Genomic DNA, 18,155 nt, shown 5'->3' with positions numbered 1-18,155 from the left:
ACGCTGAGATTGAGAGGAAGGACGTAAGGGATGGATGACAGCGAAGTGCTGATGACAAAGCTCCGAGGCAGCAGGTGAAGCAGCCACAGCCTTGTCCTGTATCAGAGTTTCACACTCATGCATGGGAATCACTCAGCAGCACCCTGGATTCTCAGTCGCAGTGTGTGCACCCTGCGGGCTGCCTACATATGCACGCACAGGTGATCAGGTGCCTTAAACTGATGCATAGGTAGCAGCCTGAAACGTGGCTCCAAGATTAGGAAATGCAGCCCATCTTGTCTATGGATGTTTTGTTGGCCAGCCTGTTATGCCCCTGAGCTCCAGTGATGTGACCTACACCGATGCCACCAGACTTGCTTGGATTGACTGGTCCCAGGCAGGCTGTCGGTACTTCCAGTGACTAGCTTTAACAGAGCTGTTGCGATCACTCTCCTACGCTTATCATAGCATCACAGAATATCCCGAGTGGGAAGGGACCCACAAGGATCATCGAGTCCAACTCCTGGCACCACACAGTAGCACCCAAAAATTCAGACCATGTAACTAAGTGCACAGTCCAAACGCTTCTTAAACTCCGACAGGCTTGGACTACGATGCCGTGCTTGCTGCACCCCAGGATGTGGTTGGCCCTCCTGGCTGCCAGGGCACACACCTGGCTCATATTCAACTTGCTGTCAACCACAACCCCCAGATCCCTCTCTGCGGGGCTGCTTCCCAGCGTCTCATCGCCCAGTCTGTACGTATAGCCAGGGCTGCCCCGTCCCAGGTGCAGGACCCGGCACTGGCTCTTGTTAAACTTCATGCGGTTGGTGATCGCCCAGCTCTCCGAATGTCCAGAGCTCTCTGCAAGGCCTTTCCACCCTCAACAGAGCCAACAGCCCCTCCCAGTTTGGTATCATCAGCAAATTTGCTCAAAACGCCTTCTAGTCCTACATCCAAATCGCTTATAAAAACATTGAAGGGACTGGCCCTAAAATGGAGCCTTGGGGGACCCCACTGGTGACCATCCGCCAGCCCGATGCAGCCCCATTTAACACTACCCTTTGATCCCTGCCAGTCAGGCAATTCACCCATCGTGTGATGGTTTTGTTTAGCTGTAAGCTGGACATTTTGTCCAGTAGGATCCTAGGGGAAGCTGTTTCGAAAGCTTTACCGAAACCCATCAGCTGGTTTCCCTTGATGACTAGATGGGTGACTAGCTTTAACAGAGCTGTTCTGATCACTGCTGCACTTGATGATCCAGCACTCATCTCCACCTTGTAGCTGTTACGGGAATTTTCAGGAACTGGACCACGTCGAGCATCTCCCCAGAGAGCCGAGACGCTCGGGGAGTCTGGAGCTGGTTACGGCACTGCAGGGGCAGCATGCAGCGGTTTTCTCCTTCCCCTCCAACACCGCCAGCGGCGATGCAGATTGATTGCTTAGATCCGCAAACCTGTGGCCGCCTTTGAAGCCCTCCCTGATTTCCCATCACCTAGGAATGCTTCACCAGCTGCTCTGTTCCCAGTCGCACGCGGTGTGATGTGATTTATCGGGACTTCTTTGCCAAGGACAATGGGGGTGTTGGAAATAACACACCCTCTCCTCACACCAGGCTCGCCGACCCCCCGGGACACAGGTGCCAAGGCAGCTGCTCAGCGTGCCTGGACGCGTGGCTGAAGCAGGGCTAGGACACGCTGCAGCTGGAGCTGCAGTCAGCAGGGCTGGAGGTGGCTCCAGCCTCGGCTCTGGGAGGAACCAGCTCGCAGAAGGACTGGGAACCCTCCGGAAAAACAAAGTCAACTTACACGAACTCCCAGCAGTCGATAAAGGACTGTGAGAGCATCAGGAAGGGTTTGCTGGTTTTGTTTCAGTCTCAGAGGATTTGGGGAACGCATGGAGAGCTGGACAAGAAAGGAGCTGGGTGCTGGCGGGGCCCCCCGGGCTGGATGGTCAGTTCTCAACAGCAGCATCAGGAGTAAGGGCGGGCAGCATGGTGGCACCAGGCAGATCCGTCGTCCCTGCCACCAGAAAGCCCCTTTTGGAGCCTGGTCTCCTCAGATCACATTGCCCCAACCAGCTTTGAGCTGGTTTGCTTTTATTTCCCACCCTCCGCTCCCAACACCACGTCTGTCCCAATAACCAAATTAGAGCTCCTGATGGGGATCACGGCTGAGCAGCAACAGCTCACATGAAACCGGGAGAGTTGCGACTGTTCAGGACGGTGCAGAGATCGGGCTGTGAATTCAGAGGCAGGCGTTACTTCTGTCCCACCCCGCTGGAGAAACAGCGGCCGCCCGGCAATGCTCTGCAAGGAGCTCTCTGAGATGCCGTGGGCTCTCCTGATGAACAGAAGGTCCGGATGTCAGTTAAATCACTACAGGCAATTTTTTTTGGAAACATCTTTTTCCAAAAGATACATTTTTCTAGGTTTTAGGCAGATTGGGAAATTTAAGATTTTATATCTACTCAGCCTTGATCTCCAAGTTAATTTCCTCATCTCCAGACTTCTAATTTTTTCCCTCCTTTCCCTCCTTTCCTCTTTTGCTTTCCATCTTTTCTGCAGTACTTTCTCCACTTTGGAATTACTTTTGGAATTACAACAACAACAAAATACCTGGACATTTTTCAGTTTTGGAGACATTTTGAAAATTTGCAGAACAGTGAAGACAAGTAATTAAAAAAAAAAAAAGGAAATAGATATTTTTTAAATTACATTCAGTTACAAATAGGGGAAAGAGCAGGAGAAAGAGGAAAAAGCAAAACGTGTAATATAGAATTTTATTTTTCAGCACTATTAAACCTTTAAAATTGCCCCATCTCAGATCTGAAAGAAGAAGCAACTATGATTTTTTTTTTTTTCATGGGCACATAAACAGTAAAAAGGTACATTGAGATTAAATAAGAGGGAAAATTATCTTTTCACAGACGGACAGCGAGTGAGGAACGCAAGAAGCCCATACATGCTCAAATGCTCTCGGCAGTGTTCAAAGCCACGGAGACCTCATCTCTCAGGAGCTGGGAGGCCAGGGCCGGGCTGTTTCTGACCACGTCTCCTGGCCTTGAGGCAATTAGGCTGAAGAAAAACCTGCATTTTGCTTGCGGATGTGCAAGCTACGTCTACACCAGCACACGGCGCAGCGCTGGGTCCCCCGGTAGTGTTAAAGCTGCCGCGCTGCCCCACGGCCTCCCTGGCCCCTGCCAACAGCCTCCCCCCAGTTTCCCACGTCCCAGCAGCTGGCCGGGGCCAGGGAAATTCCCCTCGAGCAGTCTGCAGGCAGCTGCCCTGTTTTGGAGGTGCCAGCAGCCCTACAGGTAGGTGGTGGCCTCTCTGCTCTCCCTTTCTTTTGCCTGCGCGACGGCAACGTTGATGCACTGAAGCCACTCCTCCGCGTTCTTCTCGTCCTTGGCCTTGAAGACGTAGGTCTTGCTGTCCGTGAAGATTTCGAAGGCCCGGGGCAGGCTGCGGTCCCGGCGCTTCTTCGCCACCACTTTAACGCTCTGCACCTTGCTGAGCTCGATGGGGCAGTCGTCGGGGTCGTCTTTCTGAAACACAGGGCGGGGAAGACAAACAAAACCACGTTCATGCAGTACAGCTTCCACCGTCCTGACAGGTGATCCAGCACTATTTCCTTGAGAAACAGGAGACAGCTCTGTCTCTTAAGGAGTGATAAGCTGTCCCCTCTCTCAGGCTCTCCCCAAGAAAGGGAAGCAGCAACTCCTTGTACTGGTTGTAACAACAGAACAAATACTTTGTGTCTGGCCCAGGAATATGAGGGAAGTTGGCATTTTTCAGTGGGGAGCGGGGAACATGGCACAGCTCAGTTGTAATGTGGTTTGAAAATGTACAAAGTAGTACATCTGTGAAATCTTGGCGTCGTGGTAAGAGTGGGAATGTGATGCAGGGAGTGTAAGAGATGGTTACACAAAGTCACAGACGTTTCCTGCAGGAGATTTGTGAGCTCATCAAACAGATACGAATTGTGGTTTCCAGATGAGAAGTTTAAACACAAGGCTCTGATTTGTCAAGACTGTTCAGGTTTCTCCTGTTGAGCTTCCTATGCTTTTTACCAAGAGGAGTAAGGTGGGTTTTCCAAAACCTTTCTGCTCCCACCGTGCAGGCAAGCAGTGTCAATTCCCCATGTACCAAGAGAACTTTGCACGCCGTGAGCAGCCCTTCAGACATAGATGCCTGCCTAGCAAAACCGATCTGCTCCCTTCATGTTATGTCATGGACACACAGCACTTGACCTCAAGTTGCTAAAGAAAGTTGAGAATGTACCCTAGGCACATTTCTGTGGAAGGAGTTTACCACCGTTTTCCAGGAGTCTGGACTCATTTCAGACCTCTTATATTTTGGTTTTCTAATTCTGCCCCTTCACCCACTGGCCATACAATCGCTTACGCAGAGCAAATGTTGTCCTTCTGGTTACTTCTACGAAGGGAAGGTTTGTAGTGGGACTCTGGGAAGAGGCAGGCACAGCCAGCTGGCTATCTCACAATACTTCCTCTGTGTTTGGTTTGTGTTTTCAAGTGAGCAGCGTGAAAAGGCCAAACACCCACGCGGCGCCTGTCCCTGCTCAGCGACGCCAGAGATGAAGGGGCAGAGCTGTCACGCTCAGCCAGGCAAGCCCTGTGCTGCTTCGGGCACCGCAACGAGCACCAGATGTGGCTGGGCAGAAACCTTTCCTTTTTGATACAGAACCATTCACCAGCAACACCTCAAGCCGCCTGGGCGCATCAGTCCTTGCGACTGCAGCGCTTTCAGTGCCTCCGCTGCCTCCCCGCTGCTGATGGCACCTTCCCTTCTGCTGCTCTCTGGCCCAGCACCAGCACTTCGTTGCCTACTCCCTGTCTGACATTGACCAGACTTCCCCGGCACTGAGAGGCAAACTGCTTCACCCCACAAGGGTGCAAAGATGCAGGATCAGTGCGTGAGAAACTGCCGAGCCCAGCCTGGGACGCGCTCCCTCACAGCTGCGGAGGAGCGCAAGGAGCCTGGCTGTCTCCTTCGCCTGCTGTCAGGGCATGCTCAACAGAGTGGGATTTGAAAATCTTCTTTCACACTTTTATTGTCTGAACCACTTCTGTGCAGTGTCCTAGCTCCAGCCCCACTGCAAGGCAAACCCTTTCTCTTGGTGTCTGCAGCAGTCAGCTCTGGGCATGCACACAAGGCAAGCTGGAGGGCTCAAGGGGTTCACAGGCTGTAGCCCAAGCAATGGTTAACAACAGGAGTCAAGTCTGTAATTTAAAAAAATAATAATAATGCAGAAGTAACAGGATATAACGCAGCAATTTGAAAGGCTGATTGCCCAGGCACAACAACCCGCTACTGTCCCCGGGGGCTGGACGCCAGCCTGTTGCTTGGAGGAACCAGATATTTTTGTTCAACTTTAGAAAAAGCAAAGAAAGTTGGAGTTTGCCAGCTAAAAAAAAAGGTCAGTTAAGCTATATAGACTCTGCTATTAAGCAAAATCTGCTGTTTGACAACCTAACCTGCCAGCTTCATCTGCCACCAAAATGCTGAACGCTCCTCACGTTAACAAGGAGAGCGCCGAGAATGCAAATGCAAGGAGGCGACTGCTACATGCTAATCGCATCCCAGGAGTAATCAAGGTGTTCTGACGTGACTTTTGCTTGGCTTGTTTGCGGAGCTAATTAAATTCACTCCATTAAATCCATTTCTTTAAGCCAATCAACTTGCTAGAAAAGTGACAATTATTCTGACACCTTAAGAAGGAAACATCAGCCAGTACTGAACTGAAGCTGGAACACTTGTATGGATTGAACTGTCTTCAAGGTCTCAACCAAACATCAGAAAAAGTCACTAGAAAGTAAAGAAAAGGCCGTTTTTATGAAGTACTTGCTCTCAAGAGGGTCGTACTGCCCCATGAAAGGCACGTTTCTCCTAGGCTGGATGCCCTGATGTGTTTCTTGGAAGAAGGGACTCAGGAAGCCATTTCAGAAGCTTAAAGAGCTTTGCTAGGTTTCTGTAACAAAATATACTGTTTACCAGAAATATTAAGGCTTGGTTTTAACTGGAAGATGCTGCTATTTTTGGTTTATCTAAGAGAACACTATTGCAACAAAAATAAAAGGACTATTTTGCCCAATGTTTGATAATTTTCATTGTGAACAGCTGAAGAAAGTTAGTTTCTAATAACTGACAAGTAATAACTATTGAGGACTGGATTCAATTACCTTCTCTTCTACGCCCAGAACAAACTTGTCATTGAGTCATATTGGTTGAAATTTCAAACAATTTTGCAGAAATTTCAGCAGAGTTACCCTGAATTTAGATGAGGGTAGAAGTGAAAGAACAAACTTGGTTCCTCTCGGAGAAGAGCACTTCAGCATCACCTTGCTTTAAGCAAACCTGCACCTCCTGTACAAATAACACCAGTTATAACGCCATCATCTCAAGAACAGTTACTAACGTACAAAAGCAGGCGAGGCTTTTAAAAAAAAAAGTGAACTGTTGTTTCATTATGGAGACTGCCCCGAGATGCTTGGACGGGCCTGACTTCCTAGCCATGCTGAACACAAGCACCTCACCCCGAGCACTGCAGATCTCGTGACACTGGGGACCCAGGAATCACCGCTCCCTTTCGACGCGTTGGCTGTGGCTGCACCACATGCCATACGCTCAGCAAGTGGGAAAGCAGATGCACCTAAGCAGAATTTATTGAAACTTTATCTAATGAAATATGAACCGCTAGCCAAGACTGACAACTAGTGCTTAGCCCACTGGAGTCCTGTCAGGATGGGATGCACTCATGAAGCAGGAGCTTTGGAACATCTGGGAGGTGGTGCCGGGTGCCTGGAGGCAGCGGGGACGATGCTCGGGCAGGGGGGGTGTAAAGCACCGAGATGTGAGGGCTGCATCGCCATTACCCTGAAGAGCAGCAGTGGCAGCTTAACACTGAGTCCTCTCCAAAGTCTCGCGCTCCTGATCCAGAGAGAAAAGTATAAACAGACCCTGTGAGCAAACGCTTGGCTGAAATCAGCCGTGTGGTGTACAGAGCCCATGGAAAAAGCTGAGTGGTGAAAACCTCTGGGAAATGGTGATGCGGAGGAGGGAAACAAAGGGATCAAACTGACGTTTTTCTGACTTACGGATTTTCCTTTCCGAAAGAGCAGCTGGTTGCCAGCCAGGGTGAAGTAGCGAGTTTTCCACCTTTTGATAAACTTCCAGCGGACTTGCTTCTCTTTGAGCTTGCCTTCCATCAGAGGTTGGCCATCCTGATTTACCACTGCAGAGGTGAACACACAGCGAGGGGTTAGTTCTTTCCTCCCTCAGCCTCAGCGGAAAGCCAGGCTTTGCCGCGATGCAGAGAAGGTTTCTGCAGCTTGGCTGTGTCAGCGCCAGCCTGCATTCCTCCCGACCTCAAGCACTCAGCCCTTGGTCAGATTTTGCTTGGGAGGCCTGACAGATGGAGCCGATGGCTCAGACCGCTCTGCCTGTCACTTTTTCTATTATTCCTTTATCCATCGCATACTTCCCCCACCATAACGCCTCCCAATTGTTCCTCAGCCCTGCGATAATAATTTATAGCCTTGTGCGATTAAAAGTCAGCATTCGTGCTGTCTCGGAGCTTTGTGCCCCACTGCAGAGCTCGGTGCTGTTATGCTCCTGCTCTGGGGTCCGAGGGACAGGAACAGCTCGGTGCCGACCCTGCGCTCCCCTTTCGCAGCAGTGGCCCTGTGGAGAGAGTTAAGAGCCAGGCTGGGGATTTCTGTGTGGGCTGTCAGGCCAGGCGCCCGTCCCACGGGAGCCCCTGCCAGCCCTAGGGCTCACAAACAACTCCAGCCTGGAAACGTGAACTCTGCTCAGCAAGAGGTGAAGGGCCTTGTCCCAATGGCACGGCCTTCCCTCCTCATCCTCCCCTTCCCTCCATCAGGACCCGGCTCCCTCACTTGTAAGGACCGAGGCGTTTTTCGCCAGCCCCCTCTTCTCTCTTCAGAGATATTTCTAAAGTCATTTAAAGTCAGTGATCCACTTTGTAAAAACCAACCCTTACAGCAAACCAAGTGGTACTTCTGCCCTGTCAATCTCACAGCACTGACCCATTGGGATTGTGATGTTTTCTGTCGCTTTTATGTTTTTAAAGTAACACGATTTGTTTTGATACAGGCCCACAAAGGCCAGGGCCTCACAGCTCAGCCCATGCAGGGGTCAGTGCCACCCCCACAGGAGCAGTCAGGGCCCTCCACTGTCACCGGTTGGGACAGCCAAGTTTTTACTGTCTTGTGGCAAAATTTACTTACAGATAAACTACTAGCGTGTCATCAACCACTAACACTGCTTTCCTTGTACTGGGTGGGAATAGCTAAAGCAGCGCTTGTGCCACACGTGCAGGTAAATGCCACCCGTACGGAGCGCACCTCAGATGAAAGAAGGGGTAGCTCTGCCCGAGTCAGACGGCTCAGCGCCATCCAGACCGTTCATCTCCCACAGCGATCCGAAAAGTGACTTCAGCCTGCCTTAGAGAAATAGCTCAGGTTTGTCACCACAGATTTTTCTTCTGTTGATTCCCTTACAAAGACCAAACAGAATCGTTATTGCAAAAATATCGCTATGTTTAAAACTACTTTGAGAACTCAAAGCACTGCACGAATGTTGGGAAGCCCTGCGCTTCGTTCAGGGTGTGGTTATAAAGCTGGGGCCATCTCCACCATCAGCCCCATGGCCGCGGAGTTTCAGGAGCCAGAGGAGCGTCCCCAGACCTTGCCCCCAAGAAGGAAGCTTTCAGCACAAGGAAGGCCCAGCAACTACGAGGATCACCCTGGGCTTCAAAACGCTGCCCTCAGAGCAGCCTCGAGCTGCTGCCCTTGCACACGGAGCAAGCAATTTTTAACTTTTGTAATGCCACTGTTGGTTCTTCTTTTCCGCTTTCTCTTCTATTTTTAGACAGACAGGACAGGACGGATCAGATGGACTGAAGAGCAGTCCAAGGCGTAAGCAGCCTGAGAACGGATGTGTTTTGATGTGATGTTTGGCTTGGAGTCCTTCCCAGCATCTGTCAGATAATTCGTTATCCTCTGGCTGGCCGTACTCGCATACCTTCGCATTCAGCTTTATCCAGCAAAGCTTTTTCTCGAAAGCCTTTGCTGTCATCTGTGCATGGCCCTTCAGAGCCCAGAGCACGAGGGGCCGCTGTGACACCGAGGCCTTTGGGAGGACACGAGGTGAGCGCGGTGGCCAAGGGCAGCCACCACAGGCAGCGCTGCTGCTGCTCTGAAGGGCTTCACCTGGGGCTTCAGAGGCTTTGTGGCTTTTTGGACACGTAGCTCTCTTCGCTACCTCCGCTCTGGTAGTGGGAAACAATGCAAATGCAATGCATCAGAGTTAGATAAAGAATGTATGCTTTCCCCAGCGCTGTTTGCATTGGCAGAACTGCAGGCATTGGGGGTCTTCAGTGCGTACTACTTCAATTTCCTCATGAAAGACGACAAATATTTCTGTCTCTGTAGACAGCAATTTTCTGGAAGGAGATACACTGAATGAAAATGGGGGTGGCCAAGTTGCAGCCGCGATGGGGAAGCACGCCTGTGATTTTTGTGATAAAAAGGTCATTTTCCCTGCTCCCCGCAGCCCGCTGCACCCCTAGCTTGACGTGGCAGCTCTTTGCATATTCTCATGCCAGCACCGATACATTACAACACCCAACCTGACGTGGGACAAAGTAAAACAGAGGCTTATTTTCTCCCTGAGCAATTTTTTGTCACTGCAAAACCGCACAAATTTACGGGGAAGCTGGTTTGGGGCTGCACCAATTTCACAACATGCCTTCCAGTGGGATGGAGCCACGTCTTACAGTGTGCCCCTTAACAAGAACTTTTCAACTGTGTTAAATATTGTTTTCAAAATGACTACAGATACACGTCTTCCTTTGTTTAAGAAATTTCCTCAGCTGGCAAGCTTTTGTGCTCAGCCTTCCAGAGAAGCGTGGTTGGGGCGGGGGCAGTTTGGAGATCAATATTCAGTTGATGTGAAAATCCTGGTGATTGGATCAAGAAAATGCATGTTGTTGTCAAAAGGTGAGGGGATTTAAAGCCTTCCTTGGCCACAAGGAAGTTACAGCTTGCAGGGATGAGGTGACTGCAACACCTCTTTGCTGACAGCGGCCCAGCTGGCTGCTGAGGATGTGCACAGGAACCCCACTGGAAATGATGGAGCTGGGGCTGGGTTTTAATTGAATGACATACAGGCTCGTACCTCCATCGTTCCCATTATTTGCCATTCACATGTGCAGGCTCTTGGTGGAGGATATTTTGCCACCATTAGAATATGCGGTTTGATGTCAGGAAATACTATCTCAGTAGCATGTAGGAGATAAAAACAGGGCACGGTTCCATATCGTCTCCCAAGAGAAAGTGTCAGAACTGCTGCTACGAAGCCCACTCAGTGAGACAGAAAGCAAAAGATAAGACAGGATAGGAGTTTTACTTCTAAATGAGAACTATAAAGAATTCATAATGTGTACAGTAACTCTCAGACCTTGATGGCAGATGTAGAAACATCTAGATACAGCAAAACACAGTTTTGCTATGAAAAGACAACTGCTCAACGTCTGGGTCTTGTGCACCTACCTGGCTTCTGATCCATTGGAACAGCTTTGATACCAATTCCAGTGCAGTAGGAACATGTTCGAAGCCAAACTAAGAAGCTTTAAAGCACAAAGTTTTCTGCACTGGAAGATACTGAGATGGTTGGTGGTCAGGAAAACAATTTTGTCCCAAATTGGATATTTATGGCCAAAATCTTTCAAAAACAGGATTTACTAGAGAAATGCTGGTCTGCCTTTAAGCACTCAGTGGCTGGAACCAGTGATAACAGAGCACTTCTTGTGTACATCCACAGAGAAGTCCACAGGGAATTCTGCTGTCAGCTTCCAAAGTTGTCATAATGAAGCAGATGCCAGTATGTCTGAGGGTCTGATTAGAAGAAAAAGATTCACAAAAGATAAGAATGAAGCTCTTTTCCAATATTTTTCTAAGTCCTTTTGCTTATTTTGATTGCGGTTAGCTTCACAGAATGACAGAATAATTCAGCTGGAAGGGAGCTCGAGGGGTGCCTCATCCCACCTCCTGCTCAAAGCAAGGTCAGCTCTGGGGTCAGGCTAGGTTGCTCACGGATTTATTGATCTGGGACTTGGAAATCTCAGCAACCTCTCCAGGCAAACTGTTCCAATGCTCGATCATCCCCACGGTGGGAAAGTTTTCCCTTATAGCCAGCCTGAACATCTCTCGTTCCAGTTTATACCTCTTGTCTCCTGCCCTTGCACCCCTGGAAGAGCCTGGCTCCACCTTCCCGATCACCTCCCCGCAGACATGAGGCCACTACCACGTCCCTTCAGCCCGGCCTGAACCAGCCCTCGTCCTCCAGCCCCAGACATCCTGGTGCAGCCTGTCCTGGTCTTTAGTGGGATTTTACTCAGTCACCACTGTGGCCGCTGAACCCATGGTGTGCGGAAAGTAGGAGTAAGTGCGCAGGGTTCTGTTGGCAAGGGGCACCAGAGCAAACCCGCACTGCCTCAGAAATGCAGAGTTACTCTTCTCTCTGAACTCTAGCCAAAACCAAATGCACTCCCTGGTGGCCCCATTGCTTACCACATCGAAATACCTGCATTATTAATACAGTTAGAATAATTTAAAAAATGCAAACAACCGCCAGTTGGTACGTGCACATTCCTTATACACAGATCGATTGCTGGAACCCTACGTCTAGTTCTGATTTCTTCACCTCGCATGAATCTAGACAAACTAAGAAGACTTCAGAAAAGTCATACAAGAATGATTTAAGGCTGATCTTTCATATGAATATTCGCATCATGGGAAACTAATGAAGTGCATTCTCTTTAATTTCTTAAGCAAAGATCAAGATGTGACATGATAAAATCTACACAGAGATTTTCCTCATAACAGGGAAGGGCCTAATGTGATCCAGGTCTTAGAGACAGCCCAGAGATAAACCCACATTTTAACAGGAGGTTAATTTACCTAAGCAACAAATGTGTTCTCCTTCACTTGACTGTTAAAAAACAGGTTTAGACATCTTTAGAAACATATACTAAAGTGTTACAGATCATAGAGAAAAATCTTTGACATAAGCATTATTGGACTGGACTCTTTAGCTGTTGTTTTATAGAAGGTCAAACTAGGTGATCACACAATCTCCTCTGGGTTTGAAATCACTCTGTGCAGTGGTATGCTGACATATCATGAGCATAACATATCTCTAGCTTGAAAAAAATGGAGTTGAAGGATTCTAACTATCTACTATATATTTTTCATTACTTTTTTTTTTTTTCCTGAAGAACACCCAATAAGGCTAAAACCCAAACTCAGAATGAATAATTGCTTGCTATAATACCCATTGCTTCTTAAACCATCTCAGGAAAGAGAGACTAACTGCAAAATCAATTCAACCCTGAATAGTACCCATTGATGTAAGAGTCCTCCGTGACATAAGTTGGAATTATTTTCTTCTGATTGTATCTCGCTTTCTTTGCAGAACTACACTGCATCAAACTTGAAGTAGTTTGGGTAGTGAATAAATAGAAAACAAACAAAAAACCAAAACCAAAACCAAACTCTTGCAAGATGAACTCAAGTAAGAAAAAAACAAAGTATTAAATCCTCCATTTGATGAAACAAAGCCATCCACAAAAATTCAGCCCAATCATGAATGATCTCAATGATAATAAGCTCCTCTTAACTTGAAAGAATGAAACGTGTGGGTGGTAAGCAGAAGAAGATAAATGCAATTAACCTAAGGGAATATGGATTTGCTCTCTCTCATTAATTATCACATTTGGTTTTGTTGAAAACCTGGAAAGGACACATTACTGAATGCCACTTTTTATAATTTTCAAGCAAGCATTATAGCTGGGATATTCCGGTTCACTAGATAATCACCACTGCTAGCAAAAGATAAATGTATTCAGAAGTTAATATGGTGTAGGCTATTCTGAGTGAATTGCTTTTTTAAGGAGAAATTCATAAAAACCCCTCGGTTTTACCGAAACATTGCCCATGGGCACAATGTCTCTTCTGCAGCCCACAGGGATTACTGCAATTTCTTTGTAAGCTTCCAGAATCTGGAATGTACTGCAATTCCCTCACAGGCTATCAAGTGGTTTTACTGAATTTTTTTGTGCAAGAGCTTGTGAAGCCAACTGTCAATACAGAAGGTTATGTTGAAATGAAGCTCTTAAAAGCCAGCTTTTCCTAACAAGAGGCGCACTGTATTTACTAAAATTTCAAATGCCTTATGTCCGTGCTTGAATGGTTATTGTTAAAAAAATAAAATAAAATAGTGCAACTTGGTTTTCCTAGCTCTGGGACCAGCCGCACAGTTAGGGCACGTACGCGTATGTGGGCAGATGAGTAGGGTTCACAGGAATGCTCTCTCCCTCCTTGGCTCAGGGTTAGCAGGAAAAAAAAATCAGGATGATTTAACAGCACTTCTGGAAGAGTGTGGTCATCTAAATAATGCTTTAAAGCAAGAAGAGTGCATGTGAAATAGGCAAACTTTCTCTGCGTTAATTGCCACTGCCTCTTCCCTTGCTAACTCGGCCTCCCAGCAGAGCGCGGCTCCGCAAATCTTCCTCATTGCATCTGCAAAAACCATCACGGAGCTGGCATCCCGAGGCAAGAGCCAGGCTTTAAGGCATAATCCTTCCCTAAGTCTGGGGGATAAATGGCATCTTGCAACACGGTATCCAAAAAATGTAACAAAACCCAACATTAACAGAAAACAAAAGAAAATAATAGAAAAAGAATTTCCCTCTGAATTCCTTCTTTAAGAAGAATTGGGTTGCTAAACAGCATTGCTGAGAGGGAGAAATATTTTTTTTGTCTTTCAAAAGTACTGGTAGGTTTCAACAGGGTCCGTCCGACTGTGGAATGAGGATGAAAGATGTCTCACAGCCTTTACATTTCTTACACGCTCAAGGAGATCTCTGGGCCCTCTTTTTTCTGTCACATCTTACAAACCCCCAAAGACCCTCGGGTGTCCCCCACTCTGGCACGAGTTCTCCCATTGACACAGAACTGCATCTCCGACACTAGGAACTGGCCATTTTCCTGCAGGTTTTGTCCCATGAAGCACTACCTTCTGTATTCCCTTCATGTGTCTTGACCCATTAAATAGTCCATTCTCTTTGGCTTCTAAAGGCCTTGAGGACTGAGAAGCAAGCTGTGATATTCACAATGTGCTGTACAATTGATTTATTTTTTTAAACTGAGACAAAGAGAAATGGCTTACAAAAAGAACAGACAGTTACAGCCCAAAAATATTGTGTGCTCAGTTCCTCCTGTTCCTGGCCATCCCCAAAGGCACCCCATAACTCACAGCCCTGGCTCCAAAATCAGGAGTAAATGGTGATTTTGTAGATGCTGACATTTATTAAAGTCTCCCCTCCTCAGCTGTGGCAGCGGGGACAGACGGGTGGCAGAGCTACCGAGGGAGGCAATCTCTCCTGCCGACACCTAAGGAGGTTCCTGCTTTGGAAAACTCTTGTGCAGGTTTGGGAGGGGCCGGCGCAGGGAGCTGCATTTCCCCTGCTGTGCATTCGACTCGTGCTAGTCGACGTGCGCCACTTGGGGTTGCTGCTACTGTGTTTTACACCCCCATGGATATGAGCAGGGTGATAAAATCAGTGGAGGGATCAGGAGAAAGAGAAAGGGGGGAAAGCAAGGGAAGGAGGAGAAGATGACTGCTGGGTTTGGGCAAGTGGAGATACCTGCATGAAGCAATAAGGAAGGAAACGATTGGAAAGAACAGACTGGGAGGAGGCACATTTTCCTGTCCCCATAGGTTAAGGTAAGTTACAAGGTGACGCATGTACTCAAGAGTGTGGAGGATGCCCCTGGACATTCGGAGGAAGGCCTGCCCTTCTCAGGCACTGAAAGCACTTGGGGAGGTGCCTGGAGTTCGCAGGGTTATCGCTGTCCGTGGGTTAGAAAAACTACACAAAGGTTAGGGACCAACCTCGCAAAGTCTTTGACCAGTGCGCATTTATAGTCCCTGGTCATCGCATCCGCTGAGCCCGTGGCATTTCACTTAACAGCTCAATGCTGTCCTTGCCTTTTTTTTTCCCTTGGGCTTTAGTTGACATTATACAAATGCAAGCCAGATCAAAAGTAAATGTAAAAATATTATAATAAGCAGTATAATTTACAAGGGCCTGCATAAGTCCCAGCACGTAGGGCTGAAAGGGAAACAAGTGCAGTCTGTGCCGACCTGCTGGCCGAGCTGCTGTCCCCACCATGGCTCAGGCACGCTGAGGATGGATGCTTTGCACCTGTCTGGCCAAGAGCTGCTGCTCTGGCACACCTCTGCGCCAAACCCAAGCCCTTTTTGCACCAGCCCAGCCCAGCGATGTGTAAGTGGGGGAGCAGCGTGCCGAACCCCGCTGTGGGTGCTCCAGGGCACGCGTCAGCTCCCACTTCCTGGGGGCCGTCAGCACCCGGCACCACTCGCAGTTTATGCTACTCGAGATGTCAGCTCAAGTGCTCTGAGAACAGACTCGAGAGCCTCTTGTCAGCAGCACAGAGATGTCCCCACGTCTGCACGCTCCTGCTGTACTCGCCCAAGAGCAAGGTGGAGTTCACTGGGAATCGCGGCCTGGCATCGGGGTCTTTCGTTGCCTTTCTCCCCCGTGTTCAGAGCCCTTAGAAAACACCAGCCCCATACTGCCTGTACTGGATCCCAGACCCAGCACCACACTCACGGGGTCCTCTCATGTCTCCAGACTAGTGCCAATAGCCAAATCCACGGCATCAACAAGGACATGGTGCCTCACGTTTCTCCGAGGATTGACTTTGCCACCTGTGTACAGTCCCTTGGCTGCCCTACCAGCACAATCAGTAACTTGCCACGAACACTCCCCTTTTTGGGCACACTGAGTTCTTGAAAGTTCAAAACAAAGCTGTTTTGTAAAGTTTTGAAATTTTCAGACAGACTCCTTCTTTGTGGCCTGACACACATCTAACACTGACGTGAGGGACAAGCCATGGTAAGGCCGCTGCACTGAGGAGAAATCTCAGCTCAAAGCATGATTGTTCTTTTGGGAGGTGAGTTCCACCTGGGAGCTGCGGAAGAAGGAAAATGGTCAAAAACCACCATGAAACGAGCACAGGCAGCTGTGCCACCATGCTTACAAGACTTACTAGATTCAAGGTTGATGAAATATAAAGAGATGTTAGCTGTTGAAATAAAGAGTTGAAAAAGCAAATTCTTCAAAGGCTTGGCCAAAATACTCAGAATTCTTGGCCAGAATTGTGCAGGCTATCTCAGTGTGGCAAGAAAATCTAAGAAAAAGACCATCCTCTGAATTGCAGTGCACTGATCTAAAACACACGGGTAGCAAAGAGCTTCAAAAAAACATAAATCACCAGAATCTTTTACCTTGGACAAAGTTTATTGTCCCCTCATCCTGTTTTCCATAACACTGTTTCAGTATTATGGCTGTTCTTAAGAGTTGCCTTGTTCTTAAGAAAATGTGCACTATGGACTCAATTATATTAAAATAAGTAATTCTGTGGAAAACCCTGTCCACCGCTCCTCAGGATGCCCTGTCAGATGAAGAGGACATGGACTGGCTGCAGCATCTATGCCAATGTCCCCTGACACGTGGCACCTGGGCAGTCTCCAGTGGACCTGAGACATGGTCCAGAAGATTCAACTCCTTTATCTGGGTGCTGCAAGATGGGTGCAGATCCCTCCCACTCCTCAGGCATTAGCAGCCATGCAGATTTATGAGTTTACATTAATTTTGGATTGTGTCCCCATAAGCATACGCCAAATAAGGTTTGTGTTTGACTATCTCGCCAGAAATGCTCAGACAGAAGGAGTTTAATGGAGAATTCCAGTTAAAATAGACACTGTCAGTGCTATGCTGGGAGCTTTGCTGTACTTTTTGCATAGCCTCTGCCACCATCACCATTCCTGCACAGAGCAGAGCCACACCTCATCCTCCACCCGCCGCAGCCCAGCCACTGCTCGCAGCCCTTCGGGAATGAAGGCAGAGCACTCACCTGTTGCCTTTTCGGGGTTATTGCACATGAAACACTGCCACGTTCCCGCTTCCTCGCTGTAGCCGAATAAATCGAAGAACCTCACTTCTTCCAGGTGCATCTGCACGTGGTCCAGATCCTGGGCCAACAAGGAGAGAAACCAAAGGCGCTCAGGTGGTGAACAGCTGCAGTGAGCGCCTCGGAGCCCCCGTCACAGCGGGCACTGACATGTGTCCTCTTTTGTACGTCTCACGGGGACGAACAGCCTGCCGGGGCAGGTGTGCTCAGCAGGACGCACCTCCCTCATCACCAGCAGCACCTAACCTAACACGTCAGGGAGGCAGGGGACTGGTCTGCGATCTTTTGTGCCCCTGCAGCGCTCGCAGCAGCCCTGGTTTGTCTCCAGCTGAGCCTCCTGCATCACCGCCAGCCCTTGTGGGACTTTCCCAACGAACAAGGCAGTGCCGCCAGTCTGCCTGGGTCCCCAGCGCAGCAAGTGCACACCGTGCCTTTTGTTGTTGTTGTTTCTTTTGTTAAGAAAGAAGTCCTGAACCCCATCCAAGAAACACTAATACAAATGTTTACCATGAATGTCTCAAAAAAATGCCGCAACAGCAGGAGTGATTTATCTTACACAAAACACAACCAGGTAAACACGATGCTATTCTTCCACTGAAAGCAGTAAGGAAAGCAAGGATTAGGCAAAGTAAAGTAAGGATTATCCAAAGTAAATGTAATGTCCGACTTGATGAAAAACCTACAGAGACTACATCTGCATCTTCAAGGATGGGAAAAACCAGGAGATGCTCTTTCTGAGGCACTTAAAACACTGTATAATTTCAAAAAATACTGTTATCTTGCATTTAGAAAAATGTTGATGTTAACTAACATCAAGTTTCTCGCTACACGGAAGGAATTGCCAAGACCACTCAGAAAACACTCCTATTTGTTTACCTGGCATCATCTTAGATCTGTAATACTGCACACAGCAGCCCAAAGAAAACATGGATTTACGCAGTAAATGGGACAAATACCCTCTCCTGCCAGGGACACGAGTTCCACCCACTGAACAAGGCTGTACAAAGGACAGAACTGTCTGATTCCAGCCTTTTCCATTTGTTTCTACCTCAAAAGCTTTAGAGAATGAGAAA

At 48.3% G+C, this 18,155-nt stretch overlaps 1 protein-coding gene across 1 annotated transcript in view; it reads right to left on the bottom strand.

Moving 5' to 3' along the window:
* Nucleotides 1-2,746: 2,746 nt before the first annotated feature.
* VEPH1 (ventricular zone expressed PH domain containing 1) overlaps nucleotides 2,747-18,155 on the bottom strand; it is a 77,997-nt gene continuing 62,588 nt past the window's right edge. The window contains exons 13-15 of the mRNA XM_035566544.2: nucleotides 17,026-17,143; nucleotides 7,096-7,232; nucleotides 2,747-3,525 (exon numbers count right to left, since the gene is read on the bottom strand). Of these exons, the coding sequence (XP_035422437.1) occupies nucleotides 3,289-3,525; nucleotides 7,096-7,232; nucleotides 17,026-17,143 (492 nt within the window). The 3' untranslated portion in view covers nucleotides 2,747-3,288. The remainder of the gene's footprint in view (nucleotides 3,526-7,095; nucleotides 7,233-17,025; nucleotides 17,144-18,155) is intronic.

The sequence above is a fragment of the Cygnus atratus genome, chromosome 9, assembly GCF_013377495.2.
Source record: "Cygnus atratus isolate AKBS03 ecotype Queensland, Australia chromosome 9, CAtr_DNAZoo_HiC_assembly, whole genome shotgun sequence".
NCBI lineage: Eukaryota > Metazoa > Chordata > Aves > Anseriformes > Anatidae > Cygnus > Cygnus atratus.
The sequence above is the reverse complement of the archived record's forward strand: the minus strand, read 5'-3'. Positions and strand labels throughout refer to the sequence as shown.